Below are 16,069 nucleotides of genomic sequence, written 5' to 3'. Positions count from 1 at the left end.
ACACCACATCACAGGACAGGGTGATGACAGCTCTGGCTGATAGGCAGAGGAGGCTGGGAAAGACCCTGGAGCCTTTGCAGAGGACTCTGAGACTCTGCAGTGCGAAATGCTAATCCATCTCAGCTTCTTACATTTGAGACACCACATTTCCCTCTAAGGGTGCGCCTGAAGGGTCTGTGCTGCTGAGGGCGTGCTCACGAATCCTGTCTGTCACAAGTAGGGCATCTACACTCATTTGCACGGACTGACTAAAGGATGGTGTTATTTTGGCTTGTCGCTTGCTCTGGACTGGAAGAGCAGTGGCTTTGGCCTTTATTCAAAGCTTATCTCCATACGATCTTTCAAGCGCCACACCTTTCTGTGCCTTGATCCCCCTCCCCTCCTGCCCTCTCCCCCCAACACTGATATTATAGTAATCATGAAAAGCAGATGGTCTTAGAGAAGAAGTAGGTCAGAACTGCAGACCCAAATCCCAGCCAGTCTTCTCACAAAATCTTGAGTTCAAAAAAAAAAAAAAAATGAAATTGATATTGCAATAATTAAGAGGCAAATGTGTCTACCACTGGTGGCAGATAGCATTTCGCTTTCATTAAGCAATATAAAATAGACTCGAGAATTCCCGGCTGCCACCCTGACACACCAGGCTTTACAGACTGAATCTTAAATTGCACAATGTCAGTCAGAGCTCAGGAGTTATCGGCATCATTTAATTAACTTCTTTTTTTTTTTTTTTTTTTTTTTGCAAAAAAACTAACATGTTAGAATAAAATATAAAAGTGTAATCTCTGTGCAAACCTCCCACTAATGATGTCCCCCAGCAGAGGCCTGAGCTGCGCCTCAGGAGTTAGGACATCTAACTCTATTTGTCCTGTCTCCAAGCCTAGAAAGAAAGCCTAGAAGTTCCTGAAGTCCTAGAAACCTCAGGAACTGGGAGTGGATTTCCTTACTTGAGACACTTACTTCTTCCCTAATGCTACATTTCAGCCACTTTCCTACTGAAATGGAAATGTCCTTTTGTTCTTTAAGGAAAAAAAAAAAAAAAAAAACAACCCTTTTTTTTTTTCTAACTCTCCTAAGTAGTGTGTTAACTAGAGTCTCTAGATCCAAACGTAAAAAGAAAGTATTGCCTATGAATTTTATGAATGGGCAGAGTCATGACTGCTAGATCGGAAAAAGAATGCATCTGAGTTGCAGGGGGTGTGCCCAAGTGAAGGGGGAGGTGGGAGAGGGGGCAAGGAGGCACAAGCAAGAGGGGAAAGTGATTTCCTGAGTGAGAAGAGGGCAAGGACTTTGCCATGCTGGAGGTGGTGTGAGCTGGGAGTCTCTTTGGGATGGTCCTCAGCACATCAACAGCAATCAGCAGCGCACGTAAACCTATACCCTTTCCACACCCAGGAATTCCACACCCGGACATTACAAATCAATCGCAGAGCTCTTGACAGCTGAACTTGAGTTTGGCTTCCGAATCCTTCACCACTGCACTCACAGAAAAACCATTCCTAATCAACAGGTGTCTTCCCCTGAGACAACCCACCTGCCATCACTTCATCAGCCAGAAGTCCTGTCTCACCTGTTGCTACCTGTGTCCCATGACAGCCACCTGGCCTGTCAGAGACTCCAAACACTCCTTTGTGCATATTCCCCAGTGACCAGGAGGAGTCTAAACCTAGGGATTCTGCCCAAGTAACTGAGCCAGAAACTGTCAGTTAGAAAGGGAAAAAAAAAAAAAAAATGAAAAAGATGGCTTGGGCGGGGGAGGTCCTTTCTACAAGAAACAAAGAAAAATGTTATGTTTGCATTATCATCAATTCCTCGGCTAACTGTTTGTTCTTTTTTCCTTCTGTTTTCTTTCTATAAAGAAATAAAGAGTTTAAACATAGGTAAGATGAAGAACTCTTTCCCATATAATTTGCTATGGTTCGTTTGTTCCTTGTGTTTGCTTTCTTGTTTTGTGCTTCTTGTGTAACATTGTATATTTTTATGTACCAAATACAGTAACTTTTTTATGTGCTAATTGTGTGTTGTGGATATGATAAGCTTTTGCAATTATGAAATGCAGTCAAAAAGCAACCAAATAAGCTGACAGTAATTAGAATTTCTGGGAGATGTGAGATCATGATAATGAACCCTCAGTGAACCTCTGTCCTGGCCGCTCAGTGCGGTCCATAATTGGTCTAAACAGTTGAGGCAAACTTCGGGCTTTTGTAAATGCTGGACTGGGTTCACAAAAGCTTTAATGAACTGGAAACGGGTCAAAAACTCATTTTCAACTCATTAATGATTTTCCCCTAGATATGTGGTCATTTAAACACCACACACACACACACACACACACACACACACACACATACAAGTTAATTGCCAATCTGCTGGTCAGAATGAATCCAGCAGTTAGGTACATGGAGAATCATTATGAAGTTAAATCACTCTTGAGTAATATAAAAGCTATAGACCAAGTACTTTTTGTCTCATGGGCCTCTGCTGAGGTGCAGATTTCAGGTTATTTGAAACCATATTGGTAGAATCCACATGTCAAATGCACAACACACATGTATGCACATGCACATGAACCCTATAGTGAAGCAGACGAAAGCCTGAGTATTCTGTTAGAAAAGATGCCCTGGCTTCCTGGAGGCAAGGAGAAGGGCAACTAACGAAGGCTGTCTCCACCCGGCGGAAAACGCCAACCATGAGACCCTTAGAGACAATGGGTCAGAATTGAGAAAAAAATAATAATAATCAAATTACCTGGTATCATTATGCTCAAAGGGACAGCCATTTGTAGGGAAGGAAAAAAAAATCTCTGCCTTTGTAATCTTGAAACTCCCCCAAATTGACTGGTGACAGATACTCCAATTCAGCTAAATTGTCCCAAAGACTAGAAATGTCCCCCAAAGACTCCCCCTTCCTGGAAACCCACAGGCCAGCCATGTTTGCTCCTCACCATGGCCCCCATAATGGAGCCCAGCTTTCCATTGTTCCTCCTGTTCTCTGAGAATCTTGGTTAGAAAGACTACCCAAAGAATGGTCTCCCCAAGCAACCGCTAACCCCACCTGTCAGCTCCTATGCCAGAGATTTGGAAGAGCCTCCTCAGATCGGGTTCCCTAGAAAGTCCAGAATTAATTATCTTGCTCAGACGTGGGCACAGATGTGCAGAGCCTTGATCTTCCTGAGGATCATGCCAGCTACTGTTCATTTAGTAAGAGGGTGCAGCATCTAATTAAAAAATGGCATGGGTTTCCCCTTTCTGCCCTAATTTGTTTTGCATATATGGATATTCTCTGGTGACTTGGCCAAAAAAGGGAGGGGCAGAAAACCAAGGGACAGAGAAGGGAAAGGGAAACAAAACAAAACAAAACAAAACAAAAACAACAGAGAAGCCCACTCTTTCAAAAGACCTTGACTTCCAGTTCAATTACCAGTCCTAATAGCAGGAGGTAAAGATGGCCTCAACGTACAAATAGTTCCTAAAAATAGCTTCCTGACTCTTTTTTTCCTAAATCAGGCAAGAAATTACTAATTTAATTAGTAATTTACCAGCTAATGTCCACAGGACACACAAGCTCCCCCTTCACCTCTTCAACCCCTCTCCTCCCATCATTCCAGAATATTCCTGAAAAAAAAAAAAAAAAAAAAAAAACCTGGACAAAAGGGCCTTCACTCATTCCACTCATGTGAAACCCACCCACTGGGTCAGAGAGTGGCACACACCACTACCCCCCAGGAGACAGGGAATGTTTGAATAATCAACATTGGAGTGCTGTGAACACTCTTTCTGGTCCCATGAGAAGACACTACAAAGGGGACAGTTACCACTTTTGAGCCAGAAGGACCATTAGCAAAAATCAGATTCCGTGTTGTCATTTCCCCAGTAAAAAGGCTGCTGCCAAACACTCATTTCGAGGTCCCCAGCTGGGTTTGAGTCAGACATGTCCCATGTCTTAATCCTGAGCCACTTCTCCCAGTCTTGCTCCATTCTGGCTAGACCCACAGAAGACACTGAGAGGCATGGCAGAGAAGACACGCAGGCCCCAGGGCCCAGGACCTCCTGATCTACTTCCCACACACATAAGGGATTAATCTCCGGGGAGACTCGGGACTCACACCTGTGACCTTGGTGTTAGCACTTGAAAACTACATCTCCTGCCCTGGTAACTCAGATGCCGGCTGCTGGCTTGGCCAGGATCAAGTGCACGGTGGCACGTTAAGGACACTTTGCACTAAATGCCAGCGTCGTTTGCATAGATGCTAGGAGACAGTCAGCACTAAGGCCAAGAACTGGGGGTAGCTCTGGGGAGCGAGTCATTGTAAGCCTAGAAAACTCCAGGTTGCTCCACTGTTCGTGACCTTGGAGGTCTTGTGGAGGCATAGATGAAAAAGAGAACACTGTCCTGGGACTGGCTTCCTAAATCCCAAGGGAAACACATGAAGCTGGCATTGAGTGGCTCTCCTCGCTCTAGAACAGGCAGGGCTGGAAGGGGTCTTTTGTGCCAGTTAAATGAAGCAACATTCTGTTACTTTGATAGGAACACTTGAAACCCAAGATAGTATGAGAAGCTTAAGCCTAAATCACGAGATGAGTATCTGGAAGCCATGATGTGTTGAAATGTATCTCAGGGTGTCACTAAGTCACTGAGATGAAAAGAAACTAAGAAGGTTAAGAGTCACCTCTGACCCCAGAGGCCAGCTGCACAGTCCCTTCTTTTCTCTCTGTGCTTCTCCTAAAGCAACAGCCCGGGACACAAGTATTACTTGGCTGTGGACCCCGTGACCGGCTCCCTCTACGTCTCTGACACCAACAGTCGCCGAATCTACCGAGTCAAGTCTCTGAGCGGAGCCAAAGACCTGGCTGGAAATTCGGAAGTTGTGGCAGGGACTGGTGAACAATGTCTACCCTTTGATGAAGCCCGCTGTGGGGATGGAGGGAAGGCTGTGGACGCCACCCTGATGAGCCCTAGAGGTAAAGACCACAGAGCGAGAGACCTCTCTACCCCGCACAGAGCCTGTCGCAAGCTGAGCAAATCCATGTAACCTAAAGACCGTTTTTGGGTTTTTTCCTAAGATCATTTATTGTTGAGGCTTCTGGGTGTATATAGGTGCCTTTAAGCTTATTTCTTAAAGTAAACTTTACCACCCTCATATACCACTTACAGAAACATGGTAGTCTACACCTGGGCTCTCTGGCTGCTAGTCACAAAGGACCAGAAGGCAGTGTTAGATCCACATGTCAGAAGCAGCTGTAGAGGCTAGGGAAACAACAGGGCCCAAGGACTTCCACCGTGCCAGACTTGGATGTTAGACTAGTGTATCCAAAGTCTGGGGCACCATGGGGGTCATGTTGCAAATGCCGAAGAAAACTGTAGCAGCTAAGAACAGAGGGGCAGGTGCTCAGTGAGGTAAAGCTCTTTCCTCTTAGCCGAAAGAATGCAATCTACCTCTAGCTAGGTGGTCCCCAACCTTCCTAATGCTGTGACCCTTTAATTACAGTTCCTTCCCGTTGTGGTGACCCACCCCCCTCCATAAAATTAATTTTGTTGCTACTTCACAACTGTAATTTTGCTGCTGTTACCAATCATAGTGTAAATATCTATGTTTTCTGATGGTCTTAAGTGACTCCTGTAAAAGGGTCATTCGAACCCCCATCCCCAGAAAGGGGTCACGACCCACAAATTGAGAGCCTCTGCTCTAGAAAGATGCATGCCCTTGTCTTCCTCCTTAGCTTAATCTGGTTGGTCTAGCTGGTCTCCTGGCCAAGGGAGTCTCCCTCAGGAAGAGCCACACTAAAGGGGACAGGAGGAATAATTAGCCCTTGAGTGATATAGTGGACTTTCCTTTTCCAGAATTCCCAGCCCCTGGTGCAGTCATCACAAGCCACCATGAGGTTCCCTTGGGGCTGTCTGCCTTTCTGAGCCCTGACTCAGAAAGACGTAACGGCCTGTTTCTTGTCTCCTGTCTTTTTCTTCCAGAACCAGGCAGGAACCTAAGTATCTGCTACTTTGGACTCTTAGTTTTTCTCTAAAGCTGCCCTCCCTGCCAAGGGCTCCCTTATCTAACCCGTGGCTGGCCTCTGGGCTGCCTTGAGTTAAATAGCATGGCTTCCTCATGCTCTTCTCCAGCCTCCTCCTCCAGGCAGCTGCTGAGTTTGCCACTTCCCTGCCTTGGGTATTTGTCTTCTAAACTCTAATTAAATTGTCCACGAGCTTTGAGAGGAGNAGAGAGAGAGAGAGAGAGAGAGAGAGAGAGAGAGAGAGAATATGAATGAATGAATGAATTGGAGGAGGGCTGGATCGATGTCTCACTTAGTAAAGTGTTCAGGTCCCCAGCACTTACATTCATTCTTTCTTTCTTTCTTTCTTTCTTTCTTTCTTTCTTTCTTTCTTTCTTTCTTTCTTCCTTCCTTCCTTCCTTCCTTCCTTCCTTCCTTCCTTTCTTTCCAGGTATGCACAAGTTGCATACCTGTAATTCCCTACACCAAAGAGGCAGAGACAGGGGGATATCCCTTTTTACATCAATCAGCAGGTTCTGGGTTCAATAAAAGCCCCTATCTCAAAAAATAAATGGCAGAGCACCCCGACATCAACCTCTGGCCCCTACATGCATATGCACACATTAAAAACATACACACAACACACACACACACACACACACACACGCACACACATTAAATAAATAATGAAGTTTTTAAGAAAGCATGGGTATTATTTGCCTGATTCGTGTCCTGGGGAGTTCTTGGGATCGACGTGTGTCTATTCGAAAGGACTAAAGATGCTTGGGATTAAGGAGTAATCATATCAGGGTCTAAGTCTTGTTAGCATTTTTAGCTACTGTGCAAGCAGCCTGCAGCATGGATTAAGGATGCCAAGCCTTGTATTTGGGCACTGAAATGAAAAAACGCAAAAGAAATAGAAGATGCAGTCTGTGTCTTATCAGTCCTGCTGCGACAGGGAAATGCTAGGGCTCTGTGTCCCCAGGGGCACTGAAGTGCTGATTGGAGTCAAGGCTTAATTGGGAATTCTTCCTGGAGGATACATTTTTGAATTGGGAGTTTGTGGCTGAAAGCCTCGCTGTCTCTCAGCCTCGCTGTCACAGTTAGTGGTGAAGGGTACCTGACTCATACACTACCAATCATTTCCCAGAGCAATGGACTTTGGTAATAACTCTCGTCTTACCAGAGAGCAGAGTCAGGGCTCTTTCCACATTCACTCTCAACTCTGGTTCCTCTTCAGCCCAAGGTGACGTCATTGGTTGGCAGGAATATAGCTAGCACCCTGAGAACTGTGCACAGCACAGCACGGTGTCCTTGAGAAGTGTGCCTTTAAAGGACTGTTCTGAGGATGCTTGCTCATCCCAGGAAGGTTCCTGGTCCAAGCACATCATGCCCAGAGTAGGGCATGTCCCATCTCCTCCACAAACCATCCTCCTGTCAGAAAAAATACACCCCACGCTGCTTCCTTCCCCAGGTATCGCAGTAGACAAGAATGGGCTTATGTACTTTGTCGATGCCACCATGATCCGGAAGGTCGACCAAAACGGAATCATCTCTACCCTGCTGGGCTCCAATGACCTCACAGCTGTCCGACCACTGAGCTGTGACTCTAGCATGGATGTGGCCCAGGTGGGACTCTTTATTCTCATCCTTAGCCAACTCCTAGATCTCAGCCCGTAGTTCCCTCGTGTTCCAATGTGAGTTGGGAGCATGCGCTCTGAACGCATCTGGGGAAGAATCGAGGTAGAGGAGACATCAATATGAAAAGTGCACGGTAAAAAAGAGAGGGGGGGGAGAAAGAGAAAAGAGAAAGAGGCAACAGAAAGGAGATAGTTAGGATAGAGGGGGGGAGGGAGAGGGAGAGGGAGAACAGAGAGGGCACTTCTACTCTAAGAAGCAAACCTGGCAGCACACTCTAGCTGTAGCAGATTACAGGGTAGGAACCACTGTATAATTATCTCTCATCTCCATCATTCTCAAAGATTTGAGACTGTACGGTTTGGTGTTACACGTCAATCAGAACTTCCCTGTTAATCTGGAATGATCGCATCTTCACTATATAAACCTCCACCTTGTGTAGTAGTTACTAGAGCCAGGCCCTCCTCAACCATTCTCCGATGTGTGTGTTTCGTCAGGTCTCCTACAGTGGCAGAGGCCCACGGGCTCCTCAAATGTGCAGCGTTCGTTCAAAGAGGCTAACATGCATGCTCACTAGGCCTGTGAGAGTCTTTTCAACTCTTGGTCAAACTCATAAATTTGAACTCGAATTTCCCAACAAACTGACAACTTGCTACTAAGATTTTTTTTTTTTTTTAATTATTTCAAATTCCACCGAGGAAGAATATATTTGACTTGGCTTTGTTCGTTTCTCTTTTTTTTCAAACACTCAAGTTGTAGTTTGTTAGCCAGCCTGTTCTTTGTCTGTTCTTGGGCTAGGGCCACCTTCCAAGCCACATGGTTGCTTTTTTCCAACTTAGACAAATGTGTCTACTCTAAATGAACACAGCGTTCCCTGACCCATGGCTCGCAGAGCTGACGCTGGGCTGAATTGCCTTGGTCCCTTATGCATTTATCTACCTGTACAACCGCATTGGATGGTTGTGGCCCTGGTTAGTCATCTGGCACTGAAAAACAGTGGTGTGGCTAGAGCTGCCAGGATCGAGTCAAGACAGATGAAACTGAACGCAGAGTCTGTCCCATGCTCCCCTCCTCTCTGTCATAAACAGCCAGCTCAGGCAAATGGTTCAGTGATGAGCGCTCCTAGTACAGCTTGCTACTTAAAGGCTAAGTTGGTGCTGGAGAGATGCCTCAAGCAGGGGCTTTTTGTTCTTGAGGAAGACTTGGGTTCAAGTCCCACCATCCATGCGGTGGGTTACAATCATCTGTAACTCCAGTTTCAAGGGATCCAAGGCCTTACCCTTTCTGACCAGGCACGCATGAGGTTCCCACATGCAAGCAGGGAAAGCATTCACACAGAAAAAATAAAATAAATATTTTTAAAAGCTAAGTCATTTTCTCCTAGACGAATAAAATCAACATGTTCGAGGCTGTTCTTGAAATGCCCTCTGTCGTGTGCAGGTCCGTCTAGAATGGCCGACAGACCTCGCCGTCAACCCCATGGACAACTCCCTGTACGTTCTGGAGAACAACGTCATCCTACGGATCACGGAGAACCACCAGGTCAGCATCATCGCGGGGCGGCCTATGCACTGCCAGGTTCCCGGCATCGACTACTCGCTCAGCAAACTTGCCATCCACTCTGCGCTGGAGTCAGCCAGTGCCATTGCCATTTCTCACACGGGGGTGCTCTACATCACCGAGACGGACGAGAAGAAGATCAACCGTCTACGCCAAGTCACCACCAATGGAGAGATCTGCCTCTTAGCCGGGGCGGCCTCAGACTGTGACTGCAAAAACGATGTCAACTGCATCTGCTACTCGGGAGATGACGCTTACGCCACGGACGCCATCCTGAACTCGCCGTCCTCCTTAGCCGTGGCTCCGGATGGCACCATCTACATTGCGGACCTTGGGAATATCCGGATCAGGGCGGTCAGCAAAAATAAACCTGTTCTTAACGCATTCAACCAGTATGAGGCTGCATCTCCGGGAGAACAGGAATTATACGTGTTCAATGCTGATGGTATCCATCAGTACACTGTGAGCCTGGTGACTGGGGAGTACTTGTACAATTTCACATACAGCGCCGACAATGACGTCACCGAGTTGATTGACAACAACGGGAATTCCCTAAAGATCCGCCGGGACAGCAGTGGCATGCCCCGCCACCTGCTCATGCCCGATAATCAGATCATCACCCTTACCGTGGGCACCAATGGAGGCCTCAAAGCCGTGTCCACTCAGAACCTGGAGCTGGGCCTCATGACTTATGATGGGAACACTGGACTCCTAGCCACCAAGAGTGATGAAACCGGATGGACAACTTTTTATGAGTAAGTAGGCTTTTGACCAGTCTCTACAGAGTTCTCCCCTCCTCTAGCTGGCATCCAGATGAACCATTCACATCGTCTTTAAAACTGCCTAGTCACGTCTTGCTAACTCTAATGACTTCTTATAGCTGCAGGATATTCATGTCCCTTCTCCTGACTCCTAAATGATTTGCTCTGTCGGGCCTCTGATATTGAGCATTCTCCCTGCCAGCATTGGGAATTCCCGTTGTCTGCTTGCCGTTCAAACTTCAGGATATTGGACACGCACAGCACCTGGGAGATAAAGTGCTGATTAACCCCACTGATTATTCATGTTTGCCATGGGTGCGGAAATTAGAAACGAAGAGGGAGGGTCCCAGCGGGGCTTCTGTGATTTAACAATAGGTCCAGCAACACACTTGATTGCACAGACAGGTAGATAAACTCTGAATTTCCTCTTTAGCAGAAGCAGATCAATACAGATAAAGTGCTAGGTATATTAAAAGATGTGAGGGCTGGCCATATTTCCCCTAACAATTATCTCATACTTAATAGTTCTACCGTTTGCTTTGCCAAAAAGCTGTTTTCCCCAGCTCCTGAAGCGGCTTTGGTCAAGCAAACCTGCTGCTGCGGGTATTAACCTAAGAGATGCTGGCTGGAGGAAGCTACTAAGCCTGAGTCCCCAATGACCTGCTGGAGACTGAATGGAATTTGTCAGCGTCTGGGCTCTCTCCACAGCAGTGAGCGAACGTTAGACATTAGAAGTCCTGGCTTGCTTTCCGTGTTGCTGCCAGCTGAGAATTTAGTAAGTTAGAGAGGAAATACCACAGAGAGATGGAGGTGGGTGGGACAAGAAAAAAGAAGACTTCATTGTTGATCGCGCTTAAATCAACAATGTTCGCTTCCTGTTTGTATGCTGGTGTGTTTGGGAGAATGCAAAGGAAGCTGTCGCCACCTGCTGGCAGTTTTACTGCGTTGCAGAATTGTTTGCCTGGTCCTGTCTTCCTTCTTGGGGCTTATGGGGACTTCTGAGCAGCTTCACATCCTTCAAGGTGCTGGTACTTGGTCATCCTTCACTAGCCCAGTGTTCTTTTCCTCTGTGGGGACCATCTGTATGTCACCTTTGGTTCTCAGCACAGTTGGGTTAAGGCTTTAATCCATAAACCTCCCGGACACTTCCTTCTGGCAACGGTTTTATCAAATGATCCAAGACATGGACATAATAGCTATTAAATCTCTTGAGTGAAGAGCAGAGGCTGGGGTGAAGGAGGTCCTCCTGAATTAGGCCTAGGTTGGAGTCCAGTTCTGAAATTCGGGTGTAGGCATCCCACAGAAATGAGCTCTTTAATTGGAGACAGCCTGTTGCCAAAGGTCCCAGCCAAATGAAAACATACACTTGATTCTTTTTTTTTTTTTTTTAATATTTGTTCAAGAGTTACAGTGAAACTGATTCACGTTTTCTCTTTTAATTTGATATGCTTGGGAACGTGAGTAGATCCAAACATCCAAATTTTCCGTTGTGGATAGATTGACACAGACAAATTTTCCTTAGGATCCCAAGGAAAAACTCAGATACAAGCTACACTTCCTGTCAGGGGTGTAAGGTCCAGGTGAACACACACAGTGATTGCAGAAGGAGATTAACAGAAATGAAGAAAACTATAGTCTGTGGTCTGCGCTTCAGTGAGATGTTCCAGAATGTTCCAGGAAGTCCCAGCCTTGGAATTAAAATTTCCCCAGTTGCAGACTATTGAGTCCAGACAGAATATCCTGGCCACAGTCCACCTTAGAAGGAGTGTCAAACTGCACAGCCTTCCGTGGGACAGAACCGGGCTTACCAGGAAAGCCCCCAGCCTCGGCATCAGGGAGGCAGTGGTGTGGATGCCCACTCTCATATGTGCTTCCTGTTGGCATTGGACAAGTTTCTCAACCTCCCTGAGCACCTGTGTTCACATCTGTCGGATGGTAACATCAGCTGCTCAGGAGTTGTGGGTATCCATTGTTAGCTTTAGATAACTTTAGAAATCAGCAAAGATTGGCATTCAGAAGCTCAACAAAAACTAGATGCTAACAAGACTGGGTTTCCAGGGCATACTGCCCCAGGCAAGGGACGGAAGAGAGACAACAGGCAGCTCACTGAGCTTCCTGGCACCCTCACCACCTCCACCCCACTGGCCCCGTGGCTTAGCATCCACAGAGCTTCAGTTTCCTCCTCCCCCTAAGGGTAACAGTCCCCAGGTCATCCCTCGACTGATCTCTATCCCAAGTACCCCTGATTCCTCTATGTCTTATCAGTGATTTCCCCCGCTGCTTCCCCATGGGCTCCTCCATGGAGAACCTCATTCCCACCCACATACTGGACCCATCACTCAGAACCTGACAACTGAGTGTCTCTTCCCAGGCCCTCTGCTGGAGGTCCAGACGTGCATCCTTTTACGTTCTCTAAGCAGAGGCCTCGCTGTCCCATCCTCCTCCCCATCGCTCTTGACTGTAAAGGCCAGTGCAGGAGAGCTCGGAGGCTTCCATATACAGACCACGGGAAGAGCCATCTTCCTCCCCCAACGTCTAAAAAGTCTAAGAACAGCGGTTGTTGAGCGAGGGCAAGTACTCTCTACTGGAAGCAGCGAAACCATATCCACCTACTTAGAAAGGGGTGAAGACAACATGCATCTATAAAGAACTCTCTATAGGGAGTTTGCAGGCGGCAAGTGTGATCATGGCGTGGATCGGACGTGGATACTGAGGACAGCTGAGATCCGGGAGTCTCCCGGCAGGCTAGAGTACCTGAGCTTGGTTGACTTGGAACTGCATGACCAAGCTAGGTTATTGGTGCTGTACCTAGGATATGGAGGTGCCATTTGGCCCAGGCTGACTTGTGAGAGGTCTACAAGGTGAGGGATGGGATGAGGTGGGACCCCCTGCAAAAGACGAAGGCGTGGACGATCTCAAATGCCCGAGGCAAACTGTGGTTTAGGGACTGGAGAATCGGTGCTGTGATTAAGGGGGCACTGGCTGCTGTTGTACAGGACTCAAGTCCTGTGCCCCGCATCCACACTGGGCAGCGCACGACTGCCTGTAACTCCAGTTCTAGAGGAGCTTATCTTCTCTTCTGTCTTTCATGGGCATGTGCACACATGCATGCATGTGTGCGTATGCACTTAAAAATATATAAGAGCGTGGTTCGCTCAGCAGAGATGAGACGCAATAGAGTGGATAGTTGGGGAGCATTGACTTGGTAGCTCTGCAAAACACATAAAGTAGCTATTCCCACCAGCTCAGGAAGGTTAGTGTTGAGCACGCCCTGTGAAGGGCCAGGTTTCCACTGAACTGAAATCAATGATATCAACAGGCACAAGAAAGACACAGCATTGCTCTCTGGGCAGGAGGAGGTCTGGGTAGAGCACGACTTCAGTGTGGCACACAGTCCGTGACACACACACACACACACACACACACACACACACCCTCTGGTCTCTCTTTCTCTGCCCCTATGGCTCTGGCCTTCCTGTGTGTCTAAATGCCAAGGAAACTCCTGTCTCCACAGACTGTGCTTCCAACTCATGTTTATTTCCTCCAGCTATGACCACGAGGGCCGCCTGACCAATGTGACGCGCCCCACGGGGGTGGTGACCAGTCTGCACCGGGAAATGGAGAAATCCATCACCATTGACATTGAGAACTCCAACCGTGATGACGACGTCACTGTGATCACCAACCTGTCCTCAGTGGAGGCCTCCTATACAGTGGTACAAGGTAAGGCCCCTGCCAGCCTCCGCTCCAAGCTTATCTGCAGCTCCAGAGCCAGCAATCCCTCACCTGAGAGAACTTCTAAACATCCAAAACATTCCTCAGCTCTCTGTCTTACTCAGATGTCAACAGCAAACCCACTCTTCCAGAAAACGGTCAGGGAGGGGGGGATAAAATAAAAATAAATCTCTCAGATACAGGGGCATGTCGTACCCTCTCACTAAAGGTTTCTTATCTAAAACATACCTAAAGGTTACATATCTAAAACTATCTGAGTTTATTCCCCAACTACTTTTTTCCCATTTCTTATTTTTCATTTTTCTCTTCACCTTCTAAAACTCCAACCTGTGTCATTATTGTCTCAAGTAATGTTTATTCTCCAGGGCTACCACTGGATTTTGGTCTCATCATTCCATTCTGATTCTCTACTGCAAACATGTTTTTGTTGAGTTGGTTGGCCTGGGATCCAAGCTCTTGAGCAATCTCCTGCCAGGACCCAGATCCCCAAGGTCTCTGACCACGCATTGTTTCCGTTTTATTGCAGTCCAGGACAAGCACAGAGGCTGGCAAGAAACAGCATTTTGCAGATTAATTTTTTTCCTTTAATTAAGATATAATGTCGGTGGGCTAGCCAGTTGTCAAAGGATAAAAGTGTCGTCTCCGTAGATAAATGATGACATTTCTAGACTATTATCCCTCGGCAAAGCCTGTTTCAATGGCTCTACTTCTGCTCTCTGCCAGATGATTAATGATGTAGATTCTGTCCTTCTGTATGATGGCCGGAGTCACTGAGTGACAGGTACACCGTTGCTCACTCCCCCAAAGCTGGCATCTCAGGGGCCAGCCCAGCCTGGCTCCCTCTCCCAGTTGATGTGCAAACAGTGTGCCTATAAAAGCGGGCTCCTGCGTGTGATTCTTTGGTACAGGAAAAGGTCAGAAGTCTGATTGACTGGTGTAGATTCTATTTGGGAAGATAAACACACATTATCCGCACCTACTGTCTCTATCGACCACACACTGCGTATGTTTCCCAAGTTCTTTGGTAATATAGTGATACAGGCAGCTGCAAAATGAAGGGAAGGCAGGTTTTTCCCTTCCCTGTGCTGCTGAACCCTGGGCTTGCTTTGCAGCGCATCTGACCTGTGGCTAGACCATCAACCTCGGGTTAGATGATAGGCCAAAGGGGAGGAAAAAATTGAAGTAGTGTGCCTTTCATTTATTTTTTTTTTCATATAAGCTAAAATATATATGTTAAAGTTCAGGGATTTGATTGACACAAATTGTGTAGGCAATAGACATCTTTAAATGTTTAAAGGTGCTATTAATAGTCTTCAGTGAGTAAAAAGAAAAATATCACGGCATAATTATTTCTGGAGTGCCACATATTAATAATGTTTTCCTTCCCATGGTTCAGCAGCATCTTCTCTGCTCACCTTTCCATTGTGTGTGTGCTAATTGAAGGCAGCCTCAGACTGGCAGCTGCAAAGTACCATGGAAACCTGTAAAAATAGGGGTTCTATTCTCTTCTGACTAATCGAGTGGATAATTTCTCTCCCTGCCCCCACCCCCGACTCACGTTCTTCCAGATCAAGTGCGAAACAGCTACCAGCTCTGCAATAACGGAACCCTGCGGGTGATGTACGCCAACGGCATGGCTGTCAGCTTCCACAGCGAGCCCCACGTCCTCGCAGGCACCATCACCCCCACCATCGGGCGCTGCAACATCTCTCTGCCCATGGAGAATGGCCTGAACTCCATCGAGTGGCGCCTGAGGAAGGAACAGATCAAAGGCAAAGTCACCGTCTTTGGGAGGAAGCTTCGGGTAAGTGGGTCCATCCACTCTTGCCCTTTTCAAACTCGGAGGGGACAGGCCACTTCCTCACAGGGCAGAGGGAACGTCAGGCTCCGGAACACCTTTCCACTTTCAGAAGGTGGGTTTAAGAGACAATCTCTCCATTTCCTGAGATGGACAGGCAGCAGTGTCTGGGTGAGATGCACCGGATGCCTCCCTGAGAAGGTATTGGTCTTCTTTCTGCACCTGCCATCTCCTCTCACCCCCAAATGCACTATCTGGACAATACAAGGCTGGCTCCCACCACACACTTGGTAATTTGCTAAATACTGGAAGAACAAAAGTATAAAGTGTGCTCTTCACAGCCAAGAAGTGATGATCTTCTGAAAAATGGCATACAGAGGATGATCACAGGGTATGTGAAGACAGCTCCCTTGGGGATAGTATGTGGTCACAAGAGAGAGAGAAAGAGAGAGAGAGAGAGAGAGAGAGAGAGAGAGAGAGAGAGAGAGAAATAGACAGAAGGAAGTCTTGACCAGCCCTAACATACATCTTGGAAAAGTTAACAAAAATACTTCTTGAGGACATCTGTGCAAAAGCTGACTGAGACACGC

The 16,069-nt window shown here is 47.0% G+C and overlaps 1 protein-coding gene across 7 annotated transcripts in view; it reads left to right on the top strand.

The window, feature by feature from the left end:
- Tenm2 (teneurin transmembrane protein 2) overlaps positions 1 to 16,069 on the top strand; it is a 1,236,531-nt gene that overhangs the window by 1,181,594 nt on the left and 38,868 nt on the right. For 5 of the 7 annotated variants that reach the window (XM_029545821.1, XM_021213950.2, XM_029545822.1 and 2 more), the window contains 6 exons: positions 1,860 to 1,880; positions 4,729 to 4,961; positions 7,462 to 7,616; positions 9,066 to 9,940; positions 13,494 to 13,669; positions 15,250 to 15,485. In XM_029545821.1, the coding sequence (XP_029401681.1) occupies positions 1,860 to 1,880; positions 4,729 to 4,961; positions 7,462 to 7,616; positions 9,066 to 9,940; positions 13,494 to 13,669; positions 15,250 to 15,485 (1,696 nt within the window). The remainder of the gene's footprint in view (positions 1 to 1,859; positions 1,881 to 4,728; positions 4,962 to 7,461; positions 7,617 to 9,065; positions 9,941 to 13,493; positions 13,670 to 15,249; positions 15,486 to 16,069) is intronic. The other 2 variants (XM_029545825.1, XM_029545820.1) reach the window with 1 other exon arrangement.

This window comes from Mus pahari, chromosome 14 (genome assembly GCF_900095145.1).
Source record: "Mus pahari chromosome 14, PAHARI_EIJ_v1.1, whole genome shotgun sequence".
In the NCBI taxonomy this organism is placed as follows: Eukaryota; Metazoa; Chordata; class Mammalia; order Rodentia; family Muridae; genus Mus; species Mus pahari.
Note: the sequence above shows the minus strand (reverse complement) of the source record. Positions and strands in the feature narration are given on the sequence as shown.